General features: G+C 50.5%; 3 protein-coding genes across 12 annotated transcripts in view; 2 read left to right on the forward strand and 1 right to left on the reverse strand.

The window, feature by feature from the left end:
• The window catches only part of RILPL1 (Rab interacting lysosomal protein like 1), a 39603-nt gene extending 23390 nt beyond the window's left edge, over positions 1-16213 (forward strand). Inside the window, exons 5-9 of one of the 8 annotated variants that reach the window (XM_006938387.4) lie at positions 5216-5388; positions 7062-7154; positions 13488-13511; positions 13700-13822; positions 15357-15493. In XM_006938387.4, the coding sequence (XP_006938449.1) occupies positions 5216-5388; positions 7062-7154; positions 13488-13511; positions 13700-13781 (372 nt within the window). In that variant the 3' untranslated portion in view covers positions 13782-13822; positions 15357-15493. The other 7 variants (XM_006938388.4, XM_006938386.4, XM_003994587.5 and 4 more) reach the window with 7 other exon arrangements.
• Positions 16214-19080: 2867 nt separating this feature from the next.
• Positions 19081-25031, reverse strand: SNRNP35 (small nuclear ribonucleoprotein U11/U12 subunit 35). Of its 2 annotated transcripts, none has more exons than XM_003994588.6 (2): positions 24893-25031; positions 19081-19937 (listed from the first exon to the last, which is right to left on the reverse strand). In XM_003994588.6, exon 2 carries the CDS (start codon positions 19932-19934, stop codon positions 19194-19196), a length of 741 nt encoding a protein of 246 aa, XP_003994637.1. In that variant the 5' UTR covers positions 19935-19937; positions 24893-25031; the 3' UTR covers positions 19081-19193. The 2 variants fall into 2 exon arrangements, with proteins under 2 accessions (XP_003994637.1, XP_044898005.1); XM_045042070.1 differs by lacking the exon at positions 24893-25031 and adding an exon at positions 24471-24584.
• Positions 25032-25693: 662 nt separating this feature from the next.
• The window catches only part of RILPL2 (Rab interacting lysosomal protein like 2), a 35717-nt gene continuing 33672 nt past the window's right edge, over positions 25694-27738 (forward strand). Inside the window, exon 1 of one of the 2 annotated variants that reach the window (XM_023241330.2) lies at positions 25694-25844. The gene's annotated coding sequence lies outside the window, so the exon portion shown is untranslated. The remainder of the gene's footprint in view (positions 25845-27738) is intronic. The other variant, XM_006938391.5, reaches the window with a different exon arrangement.

A 27738-nucleotide genomic window follows, 5' to 3' on the forward strand; every position in this document is an offset into this window, starting at 1 on the left:
TCTGAAAAATGAGGGGAGTGAGCTTGAGGTGGTTCAGGAGACCAGCTAGCTAGCGTGGCAGGGATAGAGGGCCGTGGGGCCGGAGGAGGGCACGGTGGATCCTCAATGGAGAAGCGAGCACAGGGCAGGTTTTCAAGTCATTGAGACAAGTCTTACGGGATAGCTAGGATGATGCCTAGGGAGGAACGTGGGGCAGGCCACTCCAGGCAGGAGAAAGAACACGAGCCAGACTGGAGAAGGAACAGGTGCAGCTGGAGTGGTGGGCTGGTCCTGGCATAGGAGCGGTGAGAGGAGATGGGAGCTACAGAGGAATCCAGAGGTGGGGAGGAATCAGTTCTCATCAATGCCTTGGTTACTCCGGTTCTCCCCCTCGGTTCGTGCGATCCTTTCTGAGCTGCATCACTGTCTTTCACTGTGCCCACCGGTAAATAAGCCTCCTTATATGTTTTTATAACATAGTTATTGAGACATTCACATACAATGCAGCCACTTAAAGTATACAGTTCAACAGGTTTTACTATGTTCACTCTATTGTACGACCGTCTCTACGATCTGGAACATTTCCATCACTCCCCAAAGAAACCCCGTACCCATTACTAGCCACTCCCCATCTCTGCCTCCCCCAGCCCCTGGCCACAGTGAATCTGTTTTCTGTCTCTGGATCTGCCTGTTTGCGGACATTTCAGGGACGTGGAATCACGTAACACGTGGTCCTCTCTGGCTCCCTCAGTCAGCGTGTTTTCTAGCTTGTCCGGTTTCTCATGTTTTCACTGGAGGCTTTTCTACCTTTCATAGGTAGACGTAGAACCCTCTAGAAAATCCCTATCTAAAGGATTTCATCTAAAATCATAAGAAAACTGTGAAGCTAGTAGTTACCTACTTGATGTCTCTGCCTTACAAATTCTGTTATCTTTTTTTTATTTTTTTTATTTTTTTTATTTATTTTTGGGACAGAGAGAGAGAGAGAGCATGAACGGGGGAGGGGCAGAGAGAGAGGGAGACACAGAATCCACAGAATCGGAAGCAGGCTCCAGGCTCTGAGCCATCAGCCCAGAGCCTGACACGGGGCTCGAACTCACAGACCGCGAGATCGTGACCTGGCTGAAGTCGGACGCTCAACCGACTGCGCCACCCAGGCGCCCCTCAAATTCTGTTATCTTAATAAATGTTTGTTTATTTAAGTGCTCAGGGAAAGCAGACAGGGGCCTGATGGCTGGTGTGTGAAGCTCGGTTTTCTGGCTGAATGCATGCATGGTGGGCCTGGAGTTACTGAAGGTGACCAGGGCAGAGTCACCCCCCGTTGCTGGGCCAGGAGCTGAGGGAGCATAGTGGCCTTGATGTGCCCAGGTCGGGGGAGAGGGGCCAGGGGGCCGGGCCTCAGGACGCAGGGCCCTGGTAGAGGATGTGGCCTTCCTTAAGCCAGTCTGGCCCCACTGCTTGTCAGCTGGCTTCTGGGGCCTCCCTGGGGACAGCTGGGGCCTCAGGGCATCTCCTTCAAGCTGTGCCCAGAGTGCCTCCGGGGACTAGTGAACAATCCTCGATAACCCCAGCCACCTCTGTGGTCCCTCGTGGAGTAAACTTAGAAGACCCATCAACGATGGGCCTGATTTCCATGGTGGGAAGAACCTTCGCGGTCTCTCTCAGGACAGGCCAGTCCTGGGCTGCTCGAGGCGCTACATTGGCACCTGCAGGGCCTCCGGAAGAGCAGGAGCCCCACACTCTCCCTCTTCTGCACTTCAGGCAGCGGTCCCAGAAGTCGGGACTTTTTTGCAAACCTGTCTGGGAATCCCCCGAGCTCTAGGGCATGAGGTTGCTGCTCTGATTAAAGAAACATCCCTTCCCCAGAGAAAAAGAACTCAGGTCTGAGGAAGCCTTTCCATTTCTTGGGTGCTTACAGCCCACGGGGGTGGGTGGGAACCTGCTGGGTCCGGAGAGCATGTGTTCTGGGGAATCTCTGGTCTCCAGTGCCTGGGCGGAAACAGAGCTTAGACGTATTACTGGATTATCAAGGGCTAGATGGGGAAATGAAGGTCCAGAGGGGATCAGGCAGCTTGCCCAAAGGCCTCTTGGGAAGTGAGGATTTGGGAACCCTCGTGAAGGGCTTTTCGCCTTCCCCAGGAGGTGTGGATCCCTGCCAGACGGCCCCTCTCAGAGACACAGAGAGGCACAGACTTGCCCCAGTGAATGGCAGGGCCTGAGTTATCTGGGAAGGGAGAGGCTGGAGGGAGTGTGTGAGCCTGAAATTTGGGTCCACGGCAGGGGCTGCCGTGCCTATGGGGTCCAGGCACAGAGGAACGGGGGGTGGGGGGTGGGGCGGGAGCAGACACGGAAAGAACACATAAAAGGCAATAGCTGCTATGTAGCACCAGCCCAGTGTTGCCGAGTGGACCCAGTGTAACCCAGTCTTCCAATATTTCTTCCAAAATGAAGCTCAAGACCCAAATCGTGTGAAATCTCCTGATATAAAACGGTTGGGAGGGGCACCTGGGTGGCTCAGTCGGTTGAGCATCCAGCTTCGGCTCAGGTCATGATCTCACGGTTCGTGAGTTTGAGCCCTGCATCGGGCTCTGTGCTGACACTTCAGAGCCTGGAGCCTGCTTCCAATTCTGTGTCTCCCTCTCTCTTGCCCCTCCCCCACTCACACTCGCTCGCTCTCTCTCTCTCTCTCAAAAATAAACATTAAAAAAAATTAAAAAAAAAAAAACTTTTGGGAACTAATTCTAAAGAGTTTTAGAACACAGTGAAGGCCACACAAAATGTTGGGGGGGGGGCACTGGGGGGACACCCAGACTTCCTGGTGAACTCCTACACATTTGTCAAGACCCCATGCACAGAGACTACCTCTGCAGTAATGTCTTCCATGATCCTTCCCAGTTAGAGTTTGATGTCCTTGCACCTCTTATTATAGGACTTTGTAAGTTTCTGTCTATGTGTATCTTCCCTCCAACCCCAGCTGACTCATCTCACTAGCTCAGTGCCCAGCAGGCACACAGGTGATGCTCAATAAATGCTGAAATGTTTATTGAGACATCCAGTATTTATCGAGATCCCAATTATTTATTCAGTGTTTATTACAGACATCCAAAGATGCTCTGTGGTTAACCTGGGCAGGAGAAGGGGATTGGCATTAGTGAGTGCCTACTGCATACAAGGCACTTGCCATGCATGGTCTTGGGTGGAGGACACTGTCCAACTGTGTGGCTTTGTAGGAGGCAGACGCTGAAGATGTCCCTTGAGGACACAGCCCACCTGAAGGTGTGGCATCAGCAGATACCTAGAGAACCTTCTTGGGACGTGAAGTCGTCCATACTTGTTGGGTGGGACGAGGCCCCGCTCCATTGCCCAGAGGGCTTGGGGATGGCATATTTCCATCTTCTGCTGGAGCCGGGTGCCTCCCCTGCTCCGTGCTGACTCCTGGTCAGACCCACTTCCCCCACCTGTGCCTGCTGGGTGACTCTCTGTCACTTGATCTGCCCTGCTGAGTGGTGTCTCCTTTCAAGTGTCCTTTCCCAGAACAGCCTGTGCTGACTGTCCCGGGATGGAGGCATCTCAGCTCTGCCTCCTGGGGTCCTTCAACCTGCTGGCCTTCTGTCATCGTCTGGGTCGGCATGCATTTCCTCCTATGCTGCTGTGGGATTTATTTCCAGCAGGGGGGTGGTGTCTCTGTTTCAACCCCACTTTGCCCTGTTCCAGAGCTTCCCTGCTGTGGTCCTGAACTTTTGTCCACTCCTTCTAGTTGAGGATGGGATATTGGCGGTTCAAGGGTGTCAGAAACCCCTGCAGGTTTGGCCAGCTGGCTCGGAGGCAGTTTGCAAAACCTTCCTTGCTATCAAAAAAAAAAAAAAAGGAGAAAAACACACTTGTTGGAGAGGATGTGGAGACTGTGGAACCCTCCCACGCTGCTGACGGAACGTAAAGTGGGGCAGCTGCTGTAGGAAACAGTTAAACAGAGAGAGACCGTGTGACCCAGCAGCTCCTCCCCTAGGTATCCCCCCGGAGGAATTGAAAACGGGTTCAGACAAATCCTCGTACACAGATGTTCGTGGCAGCACTGTTCACAATAGCCTAAAGGTAGAAACAACCGAAATGCCCTTCAGTGGGTAATAGGATAAACAAAACATGGCATATCCCTACGCGGAACAGTATTCAGCCATGAAAAGGCACGAAGCACTGACCTGCTACAGCATGGATGACCCTGGAAAACACGACGCTACCTGAAAGAAGCCAGACACAAAAGGAAACATACTGTTTGATTCCATTTATTTGAAATGTCCAGAAAGGGCAAATCCACGGACACAGAAAGCAGACAGTGGTCGCCAGGGTCTGGGGGGGAGGAGGGCTGGGAAGTAACGGCTAGTGGGTATGGAGTTTCCTTTGGGGTGATGAACATGTGGAACTAGACAGAGCTGCTGACTGCACAACACCGCGAATGTACTAAGTGCCCCCGAAGTGTATTTTTAATGGTCGGTTTTATATTAAGTGTCTCTTACCAGTTGTGTTGTTTTGTTTTGTTTTAAAAACCTTCTTGCTGTGAGAACGGGAGGGAGGATGGGGTTAGGGTCTGGCCTGAAGCAGGTGACTTAGCACGCTCCGGTCCATCTGAGGGACCTGCGTGGAAAGAGAAATGCCCCGCCCGTGCACACCTGCTGTGATGTCACCTGCCTCTTCCCCCGGGCTCCCTCTGATCCCTCAGCCACTGGAGATGACGGGGCTTGACCAGAAGTCCAGGAACAAATGGGAAGACCTGTACGACTCCATGTTAAATGAAAAGGGAAGAGAAAACTGGGCATGAGCTCTGATTTTAACAACTTTGGCCAAATTAGCAAAGGTCTTCATAAGAATACGAGGAGAGAATATGGGACAAGGAAAGCAGATCTGTGGGGGCGGCAGCATTTGGGGCGTGCTGTTTCTTCCCCCTGGACACCTTTTAGTGGTGTTGGTAATAAACCCCTGAGTCAGGTGGGGAGGCACCAGGACGGCAGGGCCGGCTGCTGAGAAGGCGAACAATGAACAGGTGGCCGCTGGCTTTCGTCTCCACCGCGATGCTGACTGCACAGAACGTGAGCAGAGGCCGCCTGCGAGTTCTTAAAATAGCGCCCTTGGCAAGCTGCGAGGCCCCGGGAGGGTGGGAGATTCGGGCTCCGGCAGGATGCGGGGTGGGTGCTGGTGCTGGTGGCCGCCAGGAATTCATTAGCAGCATCTCTGCCTCCTCCAGACGGAGCCGGGCGGAGAGGAGTGTGTCTCAGAGGCGGAGAAGATGGCCATGGATCTCAAGGACCCCAACCGCCCCCGCTTCACCCTGCAGGAGCTGCGGGACGTGCTGCACGAGAGGAACGAACTCAAGTCCAAGGTGTTTTTGTTGCAGGAGGAGCTGGCGTACTATAAGAGGTGAGCGTCCCCGGGAGCTCCGGGGCTGGCTCCTTGCTGGGGTTGTGTGGAGTTTGGGAAGGACAAAGACTGCATCTGTCTCCGTTCCGGGGACCCTGTCTGGAAGCACCTAACGCACAAGTTCACGATCCCTTTCTGAAACTCTTGGGCCCAGGTGCGTTTTCTGATTCAGCACTTCCCAGCTGTTAGAAAGGAATACATAACGCACACCACCAGCGAGCCCTGCGGCGGCCCCCCCAAATCAAACACGCTAATATTTTTGTGGCCAAGATGTGAATATTCATACGACATGGGATAAACACGGTCATCGGCCTCATGAGAGTTTTTCAGGTGTTGCCACCAAATGAATGACCAAAAAATGAATTTTTGTTTTTAGAGCTTTTTGGATGTTAGAAATTTGCAGATAAGAGATGGCAGAGCTGTGCAGCCTAAGTATTTGTTCATTCGGTTCATGGCCCGTGACCTCCTTGCATATATTAGGGCTGCACTGTCTCCTACGAAAGCCACTAGCTGAGTGGCTATTTAAGTTTAAATGAGTTAAACTAAAATAACATTTAAAATCCAGTTCCTCGATTGTACATACTGGTTCAGCTTTATACACACTACCCCTCTATTGGTTTCTCAAAACGTACTACATTTGTTTCTACCTCAGGACCTTTGCACATGCTGGTCCTGTAGCTGGGAAAACATTCTCTTTGACTCTTCCCATGGTTGACTGCTGGTCACTCAGGATTCAGGTCAGAGGTCACCTCCTCAGAGAGGCCTTCCTTCCACATTATCTCCCTTTCAAAGGAGTGCCCTGTCCCAGGCACTGTCACTTTACCCAGTTCACAGTCCTTCACCGTCTTTTTGAAATCCTGTTCGTTAATGTGCTTGTTTTATTGTATGTTTCCATACCAGACTATAACAACGTGAGAGCAGAAACCACATTCGTCTTGTTCACGGCTAAGTTCCCAAGACTTAGGATAGAGCTTAGCACAGAGTCGGTATGCGACAAATACTTCTTGAGTGGAGAGCCAGAAGGAAGGACAGATGCACCAGATGTGGTCCCTGCTCCAGTAGGGAAAACGAGAGGCACAGAAGACACAGTGCCGCGTATTTTTATTGAAAACCCACTGTAAGCCTGGCACATAAGAGAGTTTTACTGATGCTGTGTGCACTGGCTGTTCAAAGGGAGAGTTTACTTCTCAGGGATGGGGTAGAAACCAGGAAGACTTCATGGCAGAGGTGGCATTTGAACTGGGCCCTTCCCTAAAGGATAGGGTACTAGTCAGGTATGGGAGATGTTGAGATGGAAGAAACCATAAAGGTATGAAGATAGCATTTGGCAAGGACAGGTTCTGTGTGGCAAGATTCTTCAGAGGAAACTGAAGGTTGCGTTTCTGAGATGTGGGTTCCTTTCCTGAAATTCTTCACATTTGACCAGCTGGGCCAAAGAGACCATAGGCATTGCCTCCAGGGCTGACCTCTCTCTTTACTGGCCACGCCCACTGCTAAGAGGCCAGCCCCCCAGGCAAAGAGACTGTTGGGGCACAGGCCACTATGGCCATCTTCCTAGGTCCCCCTCTTCCTAGTACAAGCCCTCCCAGACCATCAGACAATACCCTTCTAGAATATTCCAGCTCTTACAGAATTTTTGACTGTCTTATCTCACACCTCTCAACTCCTTCCAGTGAAGAAATAGAAGAGGAAAATCGAATACCCCAACCTCCACCGGTCGCCCACCCGAGAATGTCCCCCCAGCCGGAGTCTGGGATCAAGCGACTGTAAGTGATGTGCTTCCTGAGTGTGGGGCTGCTCGCTCACGGCTGACCTGGTGGTTCACACAGCCTCTCACTTCTGGGCACCTGCTCCAGGGCCAGGCTTGTCACTAACCATCTCCTGCTGAGACAGGCCTAACCCCGGAGCACATCGGGCCTGGCCCTCGACTCTGAGTTCATCTCTGTACCTGAATGCTGAGTTCCTTCAGGGGCTCCCTGGGCAGAGAGGTTTGGGTAAGGCTGAGAGGGTGGAAAGGGGGCGGGGCCTGTAGCCAAGGCTCGGGGCTTCGGCGGGGGCCTGTCACTGGGCAGCAAATAAGACTGGTGGGAGAGATTGGAGCATCTGAAGGGTTGGGCCCTGGTCCGCTCGATCAGTGCGTTCCCATGCTGACTCCCACACCACCCCCGTCTCTCCACTAAGTATTCACTGCTGCATAATACATGCAGGCAGTCAGGCCCTGTTTGCTGTGGGGAGCACACAAGAAAGAAACTCAGCCTTGCCCCTCAACCAGACTTTAAACTACTTCAGTGCGTCTTTACATCAAAAGACTCCTTTGAGATTCCGAGAGTTTGTAGGCCCTTTTCTCTGAGGGCAGAGGAAAACCACACATACGGTTTCAGGTTCATTGACACCTGCAGCCCTTTAGGTAGAGGGTTAAAACTTCTGGTCTCGTTGGCTAATGTCTGCTAAGGGCCTACCATGTGCCAGGTTCTTTTCCTGCAGATAGATGATCTCATCCAGTCCCCACCGTACCCCTGGGAGGTAGAGACACAGTCATTCCCGTTTTACAGTTAAAGAAGCTAAGGCAGCTGCCTAAGGACGTCCAGTTGTTAAGGCGCAGAGCCAGGGTTCAAACCTGGGCAGCCTGGCCCCAGAGCCCACGTTTCGAACTATTTGCAGGGTGCGCGTGCTCACGCTGTTGTCTTGTAGCCTTGATGTCTCTCCCGAGAGGGTCTTCCTCCCTCCGGGCCTTCTGGCTCTACCCTCTTCCTCTCTTTCTCCCAAACTCTGGCAGAAGCTTTGTGAAAGGAGGTGGCCACCGGGAGTGTGTGGGGAGGGGCACTGGGGTGTCACTCGGGGACCTCACCCTTTACAAAGCCAGTTACGTTAGGAAATCCTCGGCTAGCCCTCACCCTGTGAAGCGACTGAACGCTCAGCATTGGTGGCCGGGAGGGGAAACCAGGACACGTGCAGCCTTGTGACTGCTCTTGGAAAAGGCCGGCCGCCCTCTGGAGCATGTGCGTGAACGCGTGGCTCCTTCCCAAGCCCCTCTCGCCAGCCTCACGTGGCTTATTTGCTTGGCCCTCAATCCCTGTGTGCAGTCCCCAGTTCTGGTTAGCCGTAAATACTTACTGAAGGGTGGAACTTGGAACCAGAAAGGCTTCCTCTGAGTCCCAGCACTGTTTGGCCATGTATTAATTAGTAATAACATTGGCAATTGAAACTCAAAGTAACTGAAGAAAGACTGGGAGCTAAGGGACCAAAAATTCCCAGGTCAGACTGGCTTCAGGCTCAGCTGGATCCAGGCCTTGTCATCAGGGCTTTGCCTCATTCCCTCCACCTCTGGCTGTTTTCCTGAACACACTGTCCCTCAGGGTGGCAACATGGCAGACATCAGCTCAGCCTTCTGCTTTCTTCTGTCTGAGACTCCAGTGGGAAGAGAATCTTCCACAGGAGTCACGGAATCAAGTCTCATTGGCTCAGACCGGCTCACATGGCCTCTAAGCCAATCACAGGACAGTTTATCCATCAGCCGGGTTGGGTCTCCTCCACATGCCTGAGGCTGGGATGGCTCAAACTTGGTCTGGTTCAGATGGACCGGAAGTAGGGGGGAAGACGGGTCCCACGGGGCTCACAGGGCTGGGCGGACAGAAGGATTGGGTGTCCGTTGTGGCCTCATCATGGGGGTGAGGGTCCTCCAGTCTGAAGTCTTATGATGTACTCAGTACTCAGTACCCAGGGAGACTCTCACCCTTGGTTAGCGTTTCTCATCCAGCGCTAAGGAATGGGATTGACTTTTGTTGAACTCTGAGCCATCTGCCAGCCCCACACACACGTGTAGGAATGAGCATCATTGACCTTGTGCTTCAGTAGCTACAACTTTGGGTTAAAACCTGGGGAAGCTGAGACAAAGTTCATGAGCCCACATAATCCGCCCCTGGGCTGAGGAGGGGCAGGACCGAGAGACCAGGCCTGTGCTCCCTTCAGCGATTCGTTGCCAGGTCTTTAAAAATCAGACCCTCTTAGGGGCGCCTGGGTGGCTCAGTTGGTTACGCGTCTGACTCTTGGTTTCAGCTCAGGTCATGATCTCACGGTTCGTGAGTTCGAGCCTGGCATCGGGCTCCGTGCTGGCGGTGCGGAGCCTGCTTGGGATTCTCTCTCCCCCTCTCTCTCTCTGCCCCTCCCCCACTCACTCTCTCTGTCTCTCTCTCAGAATAAACTAAAAACAAATCTTTTAACGCCTCTGGCGCCGTAACCCTAGGATGTACGCAGCTGTAAGCCTGCCCTCCAAGCGGGGCTGTCCTCGGTTTTAGAGTTTTCTGCTCCAGCCCCCCTTTACTCGCAAGCAGACAATTAAGAGGGGCTTTTGCAAATCCCAAACTGGATAAAATGCAGAGACGGGTTACCAGAATTAGCCAACAGTCTTCTTCCCACTGGTCCCTCTACCCACACCTGAATAGGCTGTGGTGTCTAATCCTTTTTTCCAGACTGTTCTACAAAGGACTCTGGGCCCTTCTCCCCTTCACTGTGGCCTCTGTCTGCTCAGCAAGACCTGGGGCTCCGAGACTGGGAAGAGAAGCCGCTGGAATTGGGGAGCCAGAGAGCGAGAACCACACAGAGGGGGAGAGAGAAATCAGAATCCCCCCGTCCACAGGGTGCAGGTGGCCAGTCCCGTGGCCACCCCGGCCTTCTAGGGGATGACTAGAAGATCAGACTGGCACAAAAGGCTTTTGACCAGCCCAGGCAGGACACTGGTCGCCTTTGTCCACCTCGGCTGCTGACTGAGAACTGTCAGTGTGGCCTGTGAGCCCAGAGCCAGGGGCCGGGACGAATCTTTCCTGGGGCTGGGGCAGGGAATGGGGCTCTTAACATGGTTTCACGCCCGCCTCCCTTCGCATCCTCACACCTCTGGCACCCATCGGGGTCCACTTGTCCCTCGGTCCTTGCTTTTGTGGAATACGAATCACACAGCCTCTTTAGTACAGGACCTGGCTGCTTCCTAGCTCAACCTCATGCCCTTGACCGGTTTTTTCCACCCACCAGTGAGTGAGCAGTACCTACCCTGGAGGTCTGGAGGGGCTCCATCAGCTTACAGCACCTACACTGAGGTATCTTCCCCTGGTCAGAGACTCAGAGCTAGGAGACTTAGCCCCACTTCTCAGATGAATATCGGGCCCAGAGAAGCCCACTGACTTCATTTAGATCGTACCATTGGGAAGGGTCAGAGGTGGGGTTTGAACCGTGCCTTCTGTGTACCTCCCACCGCCCGTTTCCTTGCCCCACTCCTGAGCCACCAGCTGTGGGCCGACTGCCCAGTCCCTTCTGTCCCAAGTGCACCACAAGCCAGGGACGTCAGCGTCTACGTTTCTGGGCTGAACCGGCGAAGGGAACCAGAAACTCCTGTCACCAGTTAAAACTGTGCCCAGAAGACGGTCCAAGAAAAGCTTGTGACTGAGCAGCTGCCGGCCGGAGAGTCCAGGTTGGCACTGCCTGGGAAGGTCACGAGGGAGCGCTGAGTGACTCCAGTCTTGTCCCCAGCGGCCACCAGGCACCAGCGCCCCCTTTGTGTGGCCTCTGTCTCTCCGTTACAGAGGTACACACAGCACCCAGCTGTCTGCTGAGCAGGGGCGGAGGGGCCGGCCAGGGAGGCAGGGCGCAGGCAACGGTTCTTCTGCGCCCGAGAGGTTGGCCTCAGAGGAGGCAGCCACCCAAGCATCAGACACTAGTCCCTGTCCTCCTACCCGCCGCCCTCCTTGCTTCAGCCCAGAAATAGCTTCCTCACAGCCGCCCATTGCACTGCCTGAAATGCCACTGTTAGAACTGCATTTGGTTTGCATCTTCCAGAAAGAATCAGTGGGGAGGGAGAAGATAAAGCCAGCCACACCATATTCAAACATAAACTTTTGACCAAAATAAGCCAGTCTTTTTTTTTTTTTTTTTAATGCGTATTTATTTTTGAGAGAGAGAGAGAGACAGAGCACAAGCAGGGGAGGGGCAGAGAGAGCGGGAGACACAGAATCCGAAGCAGGCTCCAGGCTCCAGGCGGTCAGCACAGAGCCCGACGCGGGGCTCAAACCCACGAACCATGAGGTCATGACCTGAGCGTAAGTCAGACACTTAACTTACTGAGCCACCCAGGTGCCCAAGCCAGTCTTTTCCCAGGAAGTGGCTGTCCCTCCAGAGGACAGGGAGGCTTCTGGGAAGGAAGGGGGCCGTCCATTCAGTGAAGCATATAGTTACTTGACTGGAACCTTCCAGGTGTCCCAAGGCCCCTGTGCACCAGTCTGACCCCTGATGGGACCCCAAATGAAGCCCAGCATTTCCAGGCGGGCATACATCTCACCCTGCATCTGGGGCCATCCTCCACAGTGACTGTGTCTTTGGGGGCTCCCTGTTATGCCAAGAGGGGTCCTGGCAGAGGTCGAGCCCCTGGAAAGCCAACAGTGCCGGACAGCCCGGCCTCTGGGGATTGGGCACGTTCAGATGACAAAAGGTGTCCCCTTTTCTCATTGCCGTGAGAAGACATCCACGTGGTTCTGCCAGGATGCCAACTCCCAGCTGCCTTTTGAAGTGTATCAGAGGTAAATCCAAACACAGATAATCCCAAACCTCACTAGACACTCACAGTCTATCTTTTCCCCGCCCGCATCTAAAAAAAAAAAAAAAAAAAAAATCAAAATTGTTCAGAATAAGCTCTGATTCTGACTTGAGTGTCGTTTCTTCTTCGTTTTCCTTGCCAAGACCAGGGACGGACGAGAACTCGGTGTCGGCTCTGACTTAGCAGCGGGGGTGGCCTGTGCACGTGCTCTGCCTCGGTCCTCTTGCCCCGCCCACTCGTCTTCTCTCCTGTACCCGCCCCCCCCCACGCCGGCTGCCTTCTTGGGGGCACCGGGCCCGCGGTGCATGGTAGTGGGGGAGATTTGCTGGAAGACACCGAGGGTGTCCCCACTAAGCTACAGCGGGTTTTGACTCCTTCTTTCCCAAACCCAGGCCTGCTTTTCAGCCCCGAGGCCGACCCTGTCTTCCCTCGGTGCTGCGTGACTTTGCTAGGGCTGCCTTAATAACCAGCCGCCAACTGGGAGCCTTCAGCGACAGAAACGCTTTGTCTCACCCTCCTGGAGGCTGGGAGTCCCGGAGCCGGGGGTGGCCAGGGCCCGTTCCCCCTGAGGACGGAGAGAGAATGTTCCGTGCCTCTCCTAGCTTCAGGGGTTTGCTGGCACGTGGAGGCATCACCTGGATCTCTGCCTTCATCTTCACAGAACGGCCCCCCTGTGCGTGTGTGTGTGTGTGTGTGTGTGTGTCCAGATTTCCCCCTTTTATAAAGATCTGCTCTTCTCGGGGCGCCTGGGTGGCTCCAGGTTAAGCGTCCGACTTTGGCTCAGGTCATGATCCCTCGGTTCTTGAGTTTGAGCCCCGCGTTGGGCTCTGTGCCGCCAGCTCGGACCCTGGAGCCGCTTCGGATTCTGCGTCTCCCTCTCTGCTCGTGCTGTCTCTCAAAAATAAACAAAAGAAAAAAAAAAAGGAAAAAAAAAGATCCACTCTTCTCTAGTAGAACTTTCTCTTGTTACCTCCTCCAAATAAGGTCGCTTTCCGAGGTCATGGGAGGACTTCACCATGAGTTTTGGTGGGGTGGGGGGACACAGTTCCATCCGTAACGCCTCCTATAAGCAAACCCTTCAGCCGGTCTGTGCGTGGAATGTGTTTGTTTTTCATGCCTCCTCTGTTTTTATCTTCTCTGTGTCTATCTGTACTTTCCTAACCAGGATCTTTACAGCCATAATGCCCATGGTAGCAGCGGGACTGATAATAGATGACCCCACCCTGCAACCTGTCCGACGACTCGTTTCTCTTGTAGGCACTGTGTGTGTTTCCGCTTGCGTTCTGAGCTGTGCCTTTGGAACGTGTGCTGAGGCTCTGCCAAGGCCGGCCTGTCTTCCTTGGCCACTCCAGCTGCATGGCCCCCACCCGCGCGCGTGTGTGGAATGTGATTTCAGACCTGTGCCCGTGAGTCTCGATCTGCACGACGGGGGCAGCTGCGGAATTCTCGGCTCTGTCACCGATAATTCTTTTTGTCTTTTCTCGTTTCCGTTCTAAAAATCACCTTGTCCGTGATCCAGTAAAGAAGGTCCTTTAAGTGACGGGTCAGTAATCAACGCCCACTGTGACCACCACCCCCCCCCCCCAGCCCCCGAGTGACACTAATGCCGTGTTCGACCTTCACGCCCTAGCTTTCTAAACCGCTTTGTTTCGCCGAGCCATCGTCAGAAAGCCATTTGATCCCGTGAGGAGGGGACCAACGCTTTGTGTCTCTCTGGGTCCCCTTGGACAGGAAGCGGCATGTGGCTTTCCTGCTTGAGTCGGGTAGAGGTGACATGTGGCAGTGGTGTGTTGCTGTATTTTTGGCCAGCTGATTGCCCTGATCACACTATGGAGAGAGCTCGCAAATAACCCGGTATGAAAATTGTGCCTTTGTGTGTCAGGACGCATGTCTGTTGTAGAGAAAAGAGCCTTTAGCTGGTAGGGAGAATTTCTCCAGATACACTTGGCTTGCCCCAGCTTTACAGTAAAGACCACTTTATTCCCGGTAGGAGGTGACCGTAGGGTCCAGTAATCACAGAATAATAAAATCATGTTTGCCCAGATGTGATTAAAACTGAACTGCGTAGGCCACAGCACTTACAAGCCGGGGGGCTGGGAGTAGGGGGGAGCTAATAGGTGAACAGACAGAGGAACTAAAAATAGTTGATTTGAAGCTTCGGTTTTTCTCAGCGGTGCATTCCTATTCCTGCCCCTGGGAAACATAACATAGCTATTATCTCTCTCACCAAGTTCAGGAACCAAAATTGAAGAGTAGCAGAACTTGGTGAGAGAAGAACGAATCTCATTAGAAAGTACGAGTATCGAAGGGCAAGTTAGCCAAGGTTTTGGGGAGAAATTCAAGGTGGGCCACCTCAGGTTTCCTTGAGGGTCCTGGTCTTTGTGGAGGCGGAAGTAAGGCAGACCTCCTTTTAAATGGGCCAGTTCCGGGGCGCCTGGCTGGCTCAGTCTGTGGAGCATGCGACTCTTAATCTCAGGGTCATGAGAGCGAGCCCCATGTTGGGTGTGGAGCCTACTTGAAATAAAATTTTAAAAAAATCAACGGGCCAGTGTATAAGCTTTTTGCCTGTAATTTCTGCCTTCGTCTTTTAGGCATCAGATGGTTCACTCTGATCAGTGATCAGCAGTCACAGCTGTTTTAAAAAGACCCCTTGGTCTACATCGGCCACGGCCAGTCAGCAAGTCACTGTGCGAAGGTCTAAAGGCTTTCGCCCTTAAGTCAGTTTCCAACACTGTAAACCGACGTTTTCCCCAGTCTCATTTGCAGACGGTTTTCACAGCGTTTAATCACAGAACTGTGTGCACCGTTACTTGTTTTTGGTTGTCTCATTCTTCTAAAATAACTACTCCCGACTCCTCTCTAGCAGTAATATCCAGGAAATCTGGGCCCTGATGTGCTGCTTTTGTAGTTTCCCGATTCACGTTACATAACTACCTAAAGGAAAAACATTTGTCTCTTTATGTCGGAATCATCTTAAATTCTAGGTGGCTCTCAGTCATTACTTTCTCTGTATCGTTAGGGTAAAGAGACTCCAGACGTGTGTTTCTAGTCGTTTTTGGTTTTTGTTTTTTTTTTTTTTTTTTTTTTTTATGTCCGCTGATAATGAGAACAGACCCTCAGCAGTGCTTAAGAGATGAGATACATCACACATCAGTAGTTGCATATGCCCCGTTCACACTGTGTCACCTCCAAGGTGCGGTGACAATGACATGCAGAATCCCCTGCTGCTTTCTCACATAACTTTGACCCGCACCCCTACCTCTCCTTTCACACCGTGGATTGATCTGCTTCCTTCCACGTCTGCTGCTGTGTGTCCTGGCATTGCAAAAACGCTACCGTGCACAGCGAAGGCGGGCTCTCATTCATTTCTCTCTTTCCCTTTCGAAAGGTTTAGCTTCTTCTCCCGAGATAAGAAGCGTCTGGCCAACACACAGAGAAACGTGCACATCCAGGAGTCCTTCGGCCAGTGGGTCAACTCCCACCGTGATGACGGTTACACGGAGCAAGGACAGGAAGCCCTGCAGCACCTGTGACCGCAGCCCACCTCTGCCTTTGGACCTGAACTGTCCACCGCCAGCACCTGCAGTGGAACCTGGCAGGGGTCACTACCTTGCACACCTCTCGGTTCAGATGCACCCTCAAGACTGATCCCTCAAACAGACTGTCTCCTTTGAGGAAGCACACTGAAAAACTGATGCCAAACTCTAAAGAAATGTTTATTTATACCCAGGGCTATCACCGTTTATAATAGATGACCGATCTCTTAGGATATATATTTAATAATAACCATGAGCAGAGGCCAGACTTTTGCATTAACTTCAGTAACACAAGCTTCTTTAAGCCAAATACATCACATGCCACTATAATTGCTGTTTGACTTGCTTTGTATGAAATTCTGTGTGTAGAGGTTTTGTTCACCTGTTTGTCATACTGAAGTGGGAGGCAGGGAAGTGGTATTCATTAGCTCATTCATGGAATTGTCAGCGGTGGTAGCATAATACGTAGGATGCATCCATTAGATAAACCGGGCCCCCAAAGTCACCAGACGGGCTGGCCCCACTTAGATGCAAAGCAACAGAAGCTAAGGACCACCGTCCTCCCACCCAGAAACTGGACACAATTTTGCAAGAGCTGGTGGTTCTCTTTTGCACCTTGTTACGGATACTGCCTAGAGCATGTAGCGAGTGCCTTGGAATCGGCTGTGAGTTATGCAGTGCTAACCAAACAAAGTTGCTAAGGATGAGACATTGCAGCCTTTCTCATTTCTCGTTTGTTCCCCCCCACCCTTTTTTTCTTTTAGCCTTCAATCCATTAAACACAGTCCCCTATAAAGAAGACAAGTGTCCCAGAGCGGATGTGGAATGGGGCTGGGGAGCCTAGGGGGTGCAGGATGGGGGTGGGGAGTAGACCTGCCAGTGCCAGGGTGAGGGCAGTGGGTGGAGAGGTGGTTTGGGGACTACACGTCTGGCTGACTCATGGGGCTGTGGTGGCAGACGGAGAGCCAGAAGCCTGCATCTGCTGAGTTGGGGTTTTGCCCAAACAGCACTTTCTCTCTACCCACGGAGGACCCAGGGCACAGGCTGGGTACTGACAGATTGAGAGAGGCAGCGTGTGCTAACAGAGCGCTCAAGTACATCTGACGGGTCCACGTTCTACACCTTCTCCCCTGGTTTGCTGAGAAACCATCAGTTGGTTTGCAGAGTTCACGGGGACAATGTTTCCACAATGCTGAAAGTAATGATCAGACAAGATAACGTTGCTTTTGCGCAGTGGTTCTCAAAACTGACGCTAGTTTATTCTCAGAGTATAAAAGCAGGTGTATTGAGGAATCTCCCTTCCCCTGGCCACCTTTGGTTGCCCTTTCCCCAGGAGCAACCAGTGTTGCCAGTTTCTTGGGTGTCTTTCCTGAAAGGGTTTATAAATATACATGCAGTTATGTAACAAAATATATTTTTTCTTTTTTTTTTTTTTTTTACATAAATGGCAGCATACTATATATGTGCTATGCTGTACCTTCCTTTTCTTAGAATACCCTGGAAATGATTCCACATCAGTACGTAAGATAGTGGGCTTCAACGCCCCCCAGCGACGTTTGGCAACGTCTGGAGACATTTTGGCATTTTGGTTGTCACAACTACTACTGGCATCCAGTGGGTAGGTTCCAGGGCTGGTGCTCAACATCCTGCAATGCCCAGGACAGTGCCCCACAACAAAGACTCTTTCAGCACCAGATGTAATAGTGCGAAATGGAGGACCCGTCTGCCACGTCGATGTGTCATTTTTCATGTTTGTCCAGACCCCACGGATGGACAGGGAGCTTCCTTTAGCACTGCACACTTTCACACCCATGCGTCAGTCTGCAGAATAAACTAGAAAAATTGCTAGGTGAGATGATGTACGCCTTTGTTGTGTGGCTACTGCTAAGGTCTGGGCTGTGGGGGCTCTACCAATTTTTTTGTTTTGTTTAGTTACCAGGGCCCATACAAGATGAAGCCTCAATGTCAAGGATGCGGTCTGAGGGGTCTAATCCATCCATGTTCTGGGACCCAGGGTTGACAGCCGCTGGCTTGGACAATGTAAGCACCACGACTGGATCTCTTTCTTCCAGTGCTGTCTCACAACACACCCGCAGGGCGGAGTGCTCGTTTAGCTGAAATACCTACCAGCTCAAGCCCATAATGCACTTTTGGTGCTGTAATAGGGAGCCCTTTGTACAACCTGTGTGAAATCAGAAGGGTGTTCCTGAACGGCTGTTTTCTGAGACGTGGGGGACGTGGTAAGATTCTGCACTGGAAATTTACAAAGGAAAGAGCCTATTTTTCTAAAACTGTTCTTGGGGCGCCTGGGTGGCTCAGTCGGCTAAACGTCCGACTTCGGCTCAGGTCATGATCTCAGAGTTCGTGAGTTCGAGCCCCACATCGGGCTCTGTGCTGACAGCTCAGAGCCTGGAGCCGGTTTTGGATTCTGTGTCTCCCTCTCTCTCTGCCCCTCCCCTGTTCACGTTCTGTCTCTGTCTCAAGAATAAACATACATTAAAAAAAATAAATTAATTAATTAATTAAAAAATAAATAAATAAAACTGTTCTAACAGCTGACAGCAGTTTTAAGATAGGGCAGGTTCCCTACATAACAAAGAGATTCATACTCGTAATGCAAAAACCTAGTCGTGAATGTGTTGAGTCTCGATACTAAATTGTTTGCTTTGCATGAAACATCCTGAGTTTTAAGACCCTGACCTTGCAAAGATACAGCCATTGCTAAAACAGAAACATTAAGTGTCACTTTTTTTAAAACCACGTGAACAGCTTGGTACTCAAAGCCCTCAGAAGAAGTTATAGTCGATATGATCTATGCAGCCCTCCTACAAATGGGAGGCCAGGTGTCCAAGAGGGAGAAGACAAATCAGTCCATCAGAACCAGACAGAAACCTTTCACTGGCTTTTCCTCATTTTCATTTCACTCTCTTTGGAGCTTCATCTGTTCAAAGGGCTGGAAGGCTGCCATAAACCAGAACCCCATAGCCCTGCAACTTTGGTTTTTCACTTTAAATACCAGCCTCCCTGCCAAAAAACAGGAAAAAAAGGCAGTCAGCATTTGGCTCAAGAATGGAGTTCTATTTGTTCAAGGGTAGCTGATTGCTGACCTAGACCACTGCTCACACTGGCTTTGGTACGAAGGTCTGGACGTTCTCCCTGAATTCACTTTTCTATCCCATTTTTACTTCAGTTCGGCAGGCCTGTACGCTATACATATACAGATGGGAAAGATACCACTTTCCCAACAATCCAGCCAGATTCGGGTTCCCAGGAGTCAGAGCGATGCAAAGGATTTTCGGTCGTCACTTCTTTTTTGCCAGCCCCTCAAAACGGTCAATTCCAGTAGACAGGAGAAAAGGATAATCGCAAAACAAGTTCTCTACTTACTGCCAAATTAAACCAGAGTGGTGGCTCCGTACACGTGCCCTTCTGTATGGCTGCCGGTGAGGACACGACTGTAATAAATGTAATGGGTCCTTAGAACTACAAGGTGAAGAGGAGAAACCCCGTAATTATCAGCGTGTTCAGCTTAAACCTGGGTTCTAGACTGGAAAGAAAACTCAACTCCAGACCCCATCACCACCAGCAAGTTTTATTCAAGCACTGGACGTACACTTTGTATAAAAGCCACGCATCTCTGTGTGCCTCCGCGGCGTCTTTGTTTGGGCTCTGGTGGTGCTGGTGAGCCTCTACTTACTTCGGTCCCTCTTCTCCCTCCCCTTGGCTCTGTCATCTCTGAAGTCCCTCTCTCTCTCCCAGTCACTTTCTGGCCACACCCTGGTTGGCTCTCTCTCCTGCCATCTCTTCTCCCTGCCTCGGTCATGGTCTCGGTCCCTCGTCCGAGAGTCCCAGTGTCTCTCTCGCGACCGAGATCGCTCCCGCTTTTCCCTTTTTACCTCTCTGTACTGGTCGTTTTTAACAACTGGCAAATTAATGGGTTTCCGAAAAGGTCGATCCCGCCCCCCAAATCTCAGCTGCCCGGATTCCTTTTTCCCCCCCAGACCTCCTCCAAGGCGCCGAGGGATCCACCCTTTGAGGGTCCTTTCCAGCTCGTAGTCCACGAATATCTCGTGCTGGTCAATAACCAGGCCGTCTGCATCTCGGTAAGCTTTGATCAGAGAACGCTCCTCTTTGTATTCGATGAAGGCATAGCCTTTCGAAAAGCCCGTGACCAAGTCCCTCACCAGCCGAAGCCGCCGGATGTCCCCGTAGCGAGAAAATACTTCCTTTAACTTCTCCTCTTTGGTCTGAAGGTTTAGCCTCGCCACGAACAGGGTGAGGAGGGGGTCTCCTGTGACGCCTTTGTTGGGGGTGTATCGTGCCAACATTGCCCTCCAGATAGCGCGATCGTGTGGGTCTTCATCGGTGCCGTCAATGCTGCCAGCTTTAAGCGGGTCATACTCCTTGGCGATGGGCATCCAATCGTTCATGTTCTAGGAGGGATCACAGCAAACTTTAGGGAGCACCTACTACAAGCTACCCATTTGATCCTTACAACAGCCCCACGAAGCAGATACTACCATTCACCCCTTCCTTCAACAGGGAAGGAAGCACGATTCCCAGGGCCTGAGGCCTCCCGGCTAGAAAGTGGGCAGAATGGGGATCAAAGCCAGACAGCGGGGCTCCAGGATGCTCTCACCCGCTGCTCCTCCGTCCCTCCCGGGAAGAAGCAGAGGGCATCGTGCTTGAGTGTGGTCCATCTGTGTATCAACCAGGTTATCATCTCAGGGCACTTACCAATTATATTATAACGTGGCAACACGGATCAACATCCAGGCTTGCCTTTCAGACTCTAAAATGGCCCTAAGGGGCGCCTGGGTGGCTCAGTCGGTTGAGCGTCCGACTTCAGCTCAGGTCATGATCTCATGGTTCGGTTCATGAGTTTGAGCCCCACATGGGGCTCTCTGCTGTCAGCGCAGAGCCGGCTTTGGGTCCTCTGTCTCCCTCTCTCTCTGCCCTTCCCCCCGCCAACATAAACAAACATTAAAAAAAAAAAAAAAGGTCATAGGAAAACCAGCCTGGAAACTGCTAACGGAAAATGGTGTTTTTAAAAACTTTACTACCAAGAATTTTGAACATGTACCAACGTAGAGAATGGCCTAACCCTCCACAAACTCATCACCTGACTCTGACCAACACGTGCCTAGCCTGGTTTCATCTGTGCGGCAACTCACATCCCCATCCCCAGATTACTCTAAAGGAAATTCTAGATATTACATCGCTCATCTGCAAATGTTTTGGTATGCATCATTAAAAGAATAGAAAGATAAGGACTTAAAAAAAAACTACAAGGGAAAATGGTGCTTTTAATGTAGTATTTTGCAACAGGTAGCAAAGCTAAAACTATAGTGACTCAGCAACAGCAGGCTCTCAGGTTCAAAAAGGAATATGGGATTTCTTCCCAATTCCCTGGCTGATAATCTGTTTATGCCTCTAGGCATGGGAATTGATTGCAATGGTAATTTTAGCCTGCAAGCATACTCCAATTATCTGATACATGATAATTTTTTTGAAAGAGGGTGGAAAGTTTAAGTTCAGAGGAGAGGCTGATACATGGTAATTGATTCACATTCTGGTGAATCTGCTGGAATAATACTTGCCAACATTTCAAGACACTGCTACTGCTCACATGACCACCTCCGTAAAACTTTAGAGCCAATACTGAAATATGTTACCTTAAAACTAGGACTCCAGGGGCGCCTGGGGGGCTCAGTCGGTTAAGCATCCAGCTTTGGCTCATGTCATGATCTCACAGTTTGTGAGTTCAAGCCCCGTGTCGGGCTCTGTGAGGGCTCTGTGCTGACAGCTCAGACCCTGTGGCCTGCTTCGGATTCTGTGTCTCCCTCTCTCTCTGACCTCGCTCCCCCCAGCCCCGCTCTCTCTCTCAGAAATAATAAATGAATAAACTTATAAAAACAAAAACAAAAACCGGGACTCCAGGAACCTGGCTGGCTCAGTCAGTAGAGAAGGTGACTCTTGACCTAGGGGTTGTGAGTTCAACCCCATGCTGTAGAGCTTACTTTTACAAATAATAAGGATTTGGGCACCTGGGTGGCTCAGTCGGTCGGACGTCTGACTTCAGCTCAGGTCACGGTCTCACGGTTCATGAGTTTGAGCCCTGCATCAGGCTCTATGCTGACAGCTCAGAGCCCGGAACCTGCTTTGGACTCTGTGTCTCCCTCTCTCTCTGCCCCCTCCACCACTCACACTCTGTCTCTCTCCCCCAAAATAAATAAACATTAAAAAAAAATTTTAATACCAGTCAGAGTGGCCAAAATGAACAAATCAGGAGACTATAGATGCTGGAGAGGATGTGGAGAAACGGGAACCCTCTTGCACTGTTGGTGGGAATGCAAATTGGTGCAGCCGCTCTGGAAAGCAGTGTGGAGGTTCCTCAGAAAATTAAAAATAGACCTACCCTATGACCCAGCAATAGCACTGCTAGGAATTTATCCAAGGGATACAGGAGTACTGATGCATAGGGCCACTTGTACCCCAATGTTCATAGCAGCACTCTCAACAATAGCCAAATTATGGAAAGAGCCTAAATGTCCATCAACTGATGAATGGATAAAGAAATTGTGGTTTATATACACAATGGAATATTACGTGGCAATGAGAAAAAATGAAATATGGCCTTTTGTAGCAACGTGGATGGAACTGGAGAGTGTGATGCTAAGTGAAATAAGCCATACAGAGAAAGACAGATACCATATGGTTTCACTCTTATGTGGATCCTGAGAAACTTAACAGGAACCCATGGGGGAGGGGAAGGAAAAAAAAAAAAAAAAGAGGTTAGAGTGGGAGAGAGCCAAAGCATAAGAGACTGTTAAAAACTGAGAACAAACTGAGGGTTGATGGGGGGTGGGAGGGAGGAGAGGGTGGGTGATGGGTATTGAGGAGGGCACCTTTTGGGATGAGCACTGGGTGTTGTATGGAAACCAATTTGTCAATAAATTTCATATAAAAATAAATAAATAAATAAAATAAATAAAAAAAATTTAATACAAAAATAATAAAGATAAGAAAAATGTAGGGGTGCCTGGGTCACTCAGTCGGTTGAATGTCCAACTTCGGCTCAGGTCACAATCTCATGGTTCGTGAGTTCGAGCTCACGTCGGGCTCTGTGCTGACAGCTCAGAGCCTGGAGCCTGCTTCAGATTCTGTGTCTCCCTCTCTCTCTGACCCTCCCCTGCTCACGCTCTGTCTTTCTTTCAAAAATAAATAAACATTTAAAAAAAATTTTGTAATAAAAATTTAAAAATTATAAAACTGGGACTCTGTCAAATTTATATAGCAATCCTCATTCATAACATCTTTCCATCATATTTATTTATTAAAATATGGGGCATCTGAGTGGCTCAGTCTGTTTTCCCGAACGCACAGTAAACATTCTTCAGTCTAGTGTCTGCTTCACTTTATCTCCAGATTCTACGACACTGCCCGATAAACACTGGGGAACTGAACCAACTCCAATCAAAATTCAATGAAATTTTTCTTTTGTCCAAATCAGACAAAAAAGATGACTTCATTGCGAACTAAGAGCCAAAACGACTTTATACTGTCTGCCACCAAACCGTAAAAGGAGGTATATGACTGCCAGCACTAACCAGCAACTTTGGAGGAAGCGCCTCTCTGGCACCCTTATCAGTGAAAGGATGAGGAACAGCTGGGGCAACGAGACAAGAGAGGATTTCCAGGCCCCTCTGGGCACTGCCTCTAACTCTTGGGTCTCTTCTCTCTCATGGTTGGAATTTCTCCCCATTAGAAAAAAAAAAAAAAAGACAGAAAGAAAGAAAAAAAAAAGAAAAAAGAAAAGAAGAGAGAGCTCGATGTTGACTCTCTCCCTGCTCTAGTATTCTCTAACAATCCCATTCTACTGGCCCTACCACTCTGGGCCGCACTCCCCACCCTCCATCACAGGGTTGCAGGAAAACAACAAGGACGATAATAATAATTACGGTTAACTTGAAGACTAGGAGGTGCCAGGCCCTATGCTAAGCACTTAACTCCCCTCACCTCCCAAAACTGTCAGGATCTAGGTTTTACTATTAATGCCATCTCCGGTGAGGAATGAAAGACACAAAAAGGCTTTCTTTTGGGGGGCGCCTGGGGGGCTCGGTCGGTTGAGCGTCCCACTTTAGCTCAGGTCATGATCTCACCCTTCGTGAGTTTGAGCCCCTCTGCTGTCGGCACACAGCCCGCTTCAGACCCTCTCTCTCTCTCTCTCTGCCCCTCCCATGTTTGTGCACGCTCTCTCTAAACAATTAATTAATTAATTAGTAACTTTAAAGCAGTAAATGCCAAGAGAGCAGCAGGCTTCACGGCTTCCCATTCGTCTTTCTGGGAGTATTCCCTCCCTTGCCGCATTATGTTGAGGTTTCCTACAGTTTGTTTGGATTTTTTTTTTTAATTTTTTTTTCAACGTTTATTTATTTTTGGGACAGAGAGAGACAGAGCATGAATGGGGGAGGGGGCAGAGAGAGGGAGACACAGAATCGGAAACAGGCTCCAGGCTCTGAGCCATTAGCCCAGAGCCTGACGCGGGGCTCGAACTCACAGACCGCGAGATCGTGACCTAGCTGAAGTCGGACGCTTAACCGACTGCGCCACCCAGGCGCCCCAGTTTGTTTGGATTTTTAGATTCATGTCATTATTTCATAAAACGGGGATGAGATGTGAGAGATGAGTGGTGGGGGATGGAGGCGGAAGGGGCAATTAATCATTAAAGACAGAAGTGTGGAAAGTGAAAAAGAACGCTGGATCCGGAGACAGAAGACCAGGTTTAAGACCCAGTCCTATCGTGGGAAAAACTTAAATCATCTGTAAAATGTAGCTACATGCCACTCGACTAGGTTTTTGTGGAGATCAGAAACAGCAGTGTCCGTGAAGGTGCTTTATAATTATACATTACGATACAGGTCAGTTAATTAAGAAACCACCGAACAAAGCGTGCCTCTCCTTACTGACTCCGCCGAGTTCGGATATTCCCGCGCTTCGCGTCCGGGTAGGAAACAGAACTGAGGTCGGACCGACGGAACTCTCCCGAGCATGCGCAGTGGCGCGGTGGACGCGAAGGCGGAAGTCTGGGGGGGGAGGGGGCGGGAAGCCTACACCCCTGAAGCCCCGCAGTGCCCCCTCTTTGACCGCCGGCTCTCGAGGCTGGCCCTCCCCGACCTCTCGCCTTTTCAGTGGGCGAAGGGGAGAAGGGGTCCTTCTTCCACCCTAGCTACCGCCCTCGCTTCCCGCAACACAACCCTAAAAGGGCTTCCCGTTTGCCAGGCTTCAACATGGCGGCCCTGACAGGAGCGCGCGCACTGTCCGGGCCGAATTCTCTCGTCCTTCCCGCCGGAGTGAGCCCTGCTGCCATCAAGCCGCTCCCACTCACCTCAGAAAGGCTCGGGATCCCTTCCCACGGAAGCCAGCACCAGACTCCAAACGCCGGTAGATCCCTCTTGCCCGCCTGAGCGGAGCTCTACATTGGGAGAAGCAGATTCGCCACGGGCAGTGTTTTGGTGGGTTTTTTTTCCCCCCCTTTTCCGTTTTTGCTTTTGTTTTAAGAAATTTAATCCACGTGCGTTGAGCGTCGACGGTACAGCATCCCTGAAGAGAATGAATTTTCCATTTTTCTGACTTTTTGCACGAAGACAGAAACTGCTAAATGGAGCAGTGAAGTTGAAAGAGTACCGAAAGTGCAGTTAGCGGTCTGGGAGTGGCCGAATCGCCCTCCGCAGCGAAGGGATCTGGCCGCGCAGCGAGAGTGTCAATTCTCAGACGCAGTTTGGCAATCGGGTGGTGTAGTAGCGTCTTCAAAGGATGCGTGTGCTGGTTCACACCAAAGGAGAAAAGGGGTCAGGGAAGGGTTGACAACCCTGACTCCATCTTGCGGCGGCCACCATTTTGTGGGGTTCCCCGACGAGCCGCCACCTCTTGAAATCATGATAAACATCCTGAGGTTTGAACACCCGGGAAGTTCCCCCGTCTCATAATAGTGAGGCAAAAGAGGTCAACCGATTACTCGGCAACCAGCTGAATTTCCAACTGAAATTTCTCCCTCGTTGGGGCTTTAAGCTTTAAAAACAACTCTGCGGACGGGCACACCAGCTAACTTGGACTGCCCTTCCCAGTTTGCAAACCCAAAGAAAGCTTTGACTCCTTTTCACTCGTTTATAGGCTCGCTCCTGAGGTTTTTGCTTAACAGTTTGGAGCCGAGTTTGGGATATGAAGCGACCTAGACACCTCCTGCGGATCTCTGGACCTGCAGAAGCGAGCACCGCAGCCCAGGGTTGCTTCTCTTCCGGCGGCTCCTATAATCCCGGGCTGGGAGTGGGGGATGACAGGTATGGTCCTCTCACATCCCCGATCACCCACCTTGGTAGAATTCAGGAGACTTTTCTGCTAGCAATTCAGGGAAGGATTCTTCCAACGCAGAATGGGTACCAATCTCTCAGAAAGAGCTCTTACTCACCAGCCATCTGGGGCCCGGGGAGCTGTAAGTTTCCTCAACCTGGGCTCAAATCACTAAAGATCATTTAAAACCTCCCTGGTCCCGTTGGGCGCACCTTTGGTATCCCTAAATTGGTGTATTTAAGAGCACAATTGGAAAGGTGAAACTATCATACTTCCCCAAATCAGTGGAAACCTATTTCAATTGGTACGTTTGGAAGTAGCCTCCAAAAGAACAGACTCAGCTCTGGCCTCCGCAAAAGGAAAAAAAAAAACAACTCAATAACCAAAGAAAGATGAAAAGGATTAGAACAACTCAATACTGAATCAAAAATGACCCACTCCTCTTCCATCCAATTCCCTCCCCCACCACTGCACGCCTTCTATTTCCTCCAGTGTATGCAGGTCTTTCCAACCTTCTTATTCTTTGAAATTTCTCCCTCCCCAGCCTTGCCACCATCCACACTCCCAAAACTAACATCATAGCCCCTTTCAAAGTCAAAGGCACTAGCCCTAATCCCAGTAATCTGGTCCTCTGACCCTCTGGTCCTAAACAGAACTTCTAAATCTTGCAAGACTTTCCTAACCCTAAAGAAAATCCAGAAGAGTTTACCCGACAACTAATTTGGACTATCAGTGCCTATAATCCAGGCCCTTCTGACCTTTACCAACTAGTACGCATGCTTGTTGGACCAATATAGGCCCAAGAATGGATAAATAAGGCTGGATGGGAAGACCCCCTACCGGCTTTAAAATTTCCTCATAATGAGGCCCTAGAAAAAACTACTGATATAGTTGCAGATTTAGTCAAAATGATTCCCCATATGTGGGGACCTCAAAATAAATTAGAAGGCAGTACAAAATAAATAAATAAATCCTGAACCTTCCAAAAAGGAATACTTGAAATATAAACGATGGTTCCAAAAGAACAAAAATCTCAAAAACCATTCCTTTATCAGATTTGAGGACAAAAAGGGGATTTTTCCCTTTCTCTTAGCAAACACCTATAACATTTAGAATGAAGATGGTTTTATTCTTATAGACATTAGGGCACCTTATTCAGTCCTCAGCCGCAATTTATTTTCCAGTCCCCTGCCTCAAGAATACGAAAGCATCTGACCGTGATCAGGGTGCTTAATCAGCCACCAACTATCCCGTTATCTCAACCCCTAGATTTATTCTTGGCACTTAACAAGGCAACCATTCCTTTTTATGGGTGCCCTCATCCCCAGCACTTTTTTTTTTTTTTTTAAGTTGGCTCCATGTCCAACTTGGGGCTTGAACTCCGGACCCTGAGATCAAGAGTCACATGCTCTATAGGCTGAACCAGCGAGGTGCACCACCCCCCTTTCCCAAACACTTTTCTTAGGAAGAAATTTTTTGCAGGCTCACTGGGCCCATATTTTCTTTGACCAAAAAAATGAAATGCTATTGGATCTGCCTTCTCAATCTTCAGAATTCCTAATTCTACTGATCTGTTCATGACTGCCCCCCAGTCAGTCCACTGCCCCCCATTCCTAAACGCACTCCCTGATCAATTGTGGGCCACCTCTTCCACCGATATATGACACATAACCTTGGTTCCCCAATAACTATTCAAATTGATCATTAAAGGCCTCACCCAGGGGCGCCTGGGTGGCTCAGTCGGTTAAGTGTCCGACTTCAGCTCAGGGCATGATCTCGCAGTCCGTGAGTTCGAGCTCCGCGTCAGGCTCTGGGCTGATGGCTCAGAGCCTGGAGCCTGTTTCCGATTCTGTGTCTCCCTCTCTGTCTGCCCCTCCCCCGTTC

This window comes from Felis catus, chromosome D3 (assembly GCF_018350175.1).
Source record: "Felis catus isolate Fca126 chromosome D3, F.catus_Fca126_mat1.0, whole genome shotgun sequence".
NCBI classification, from domain to species: domain Eukaryota; kingdom Metazoa; phylum Chordata; class Mammalia; order Carnivora; family Felidae; genus Felis; species Felis catus.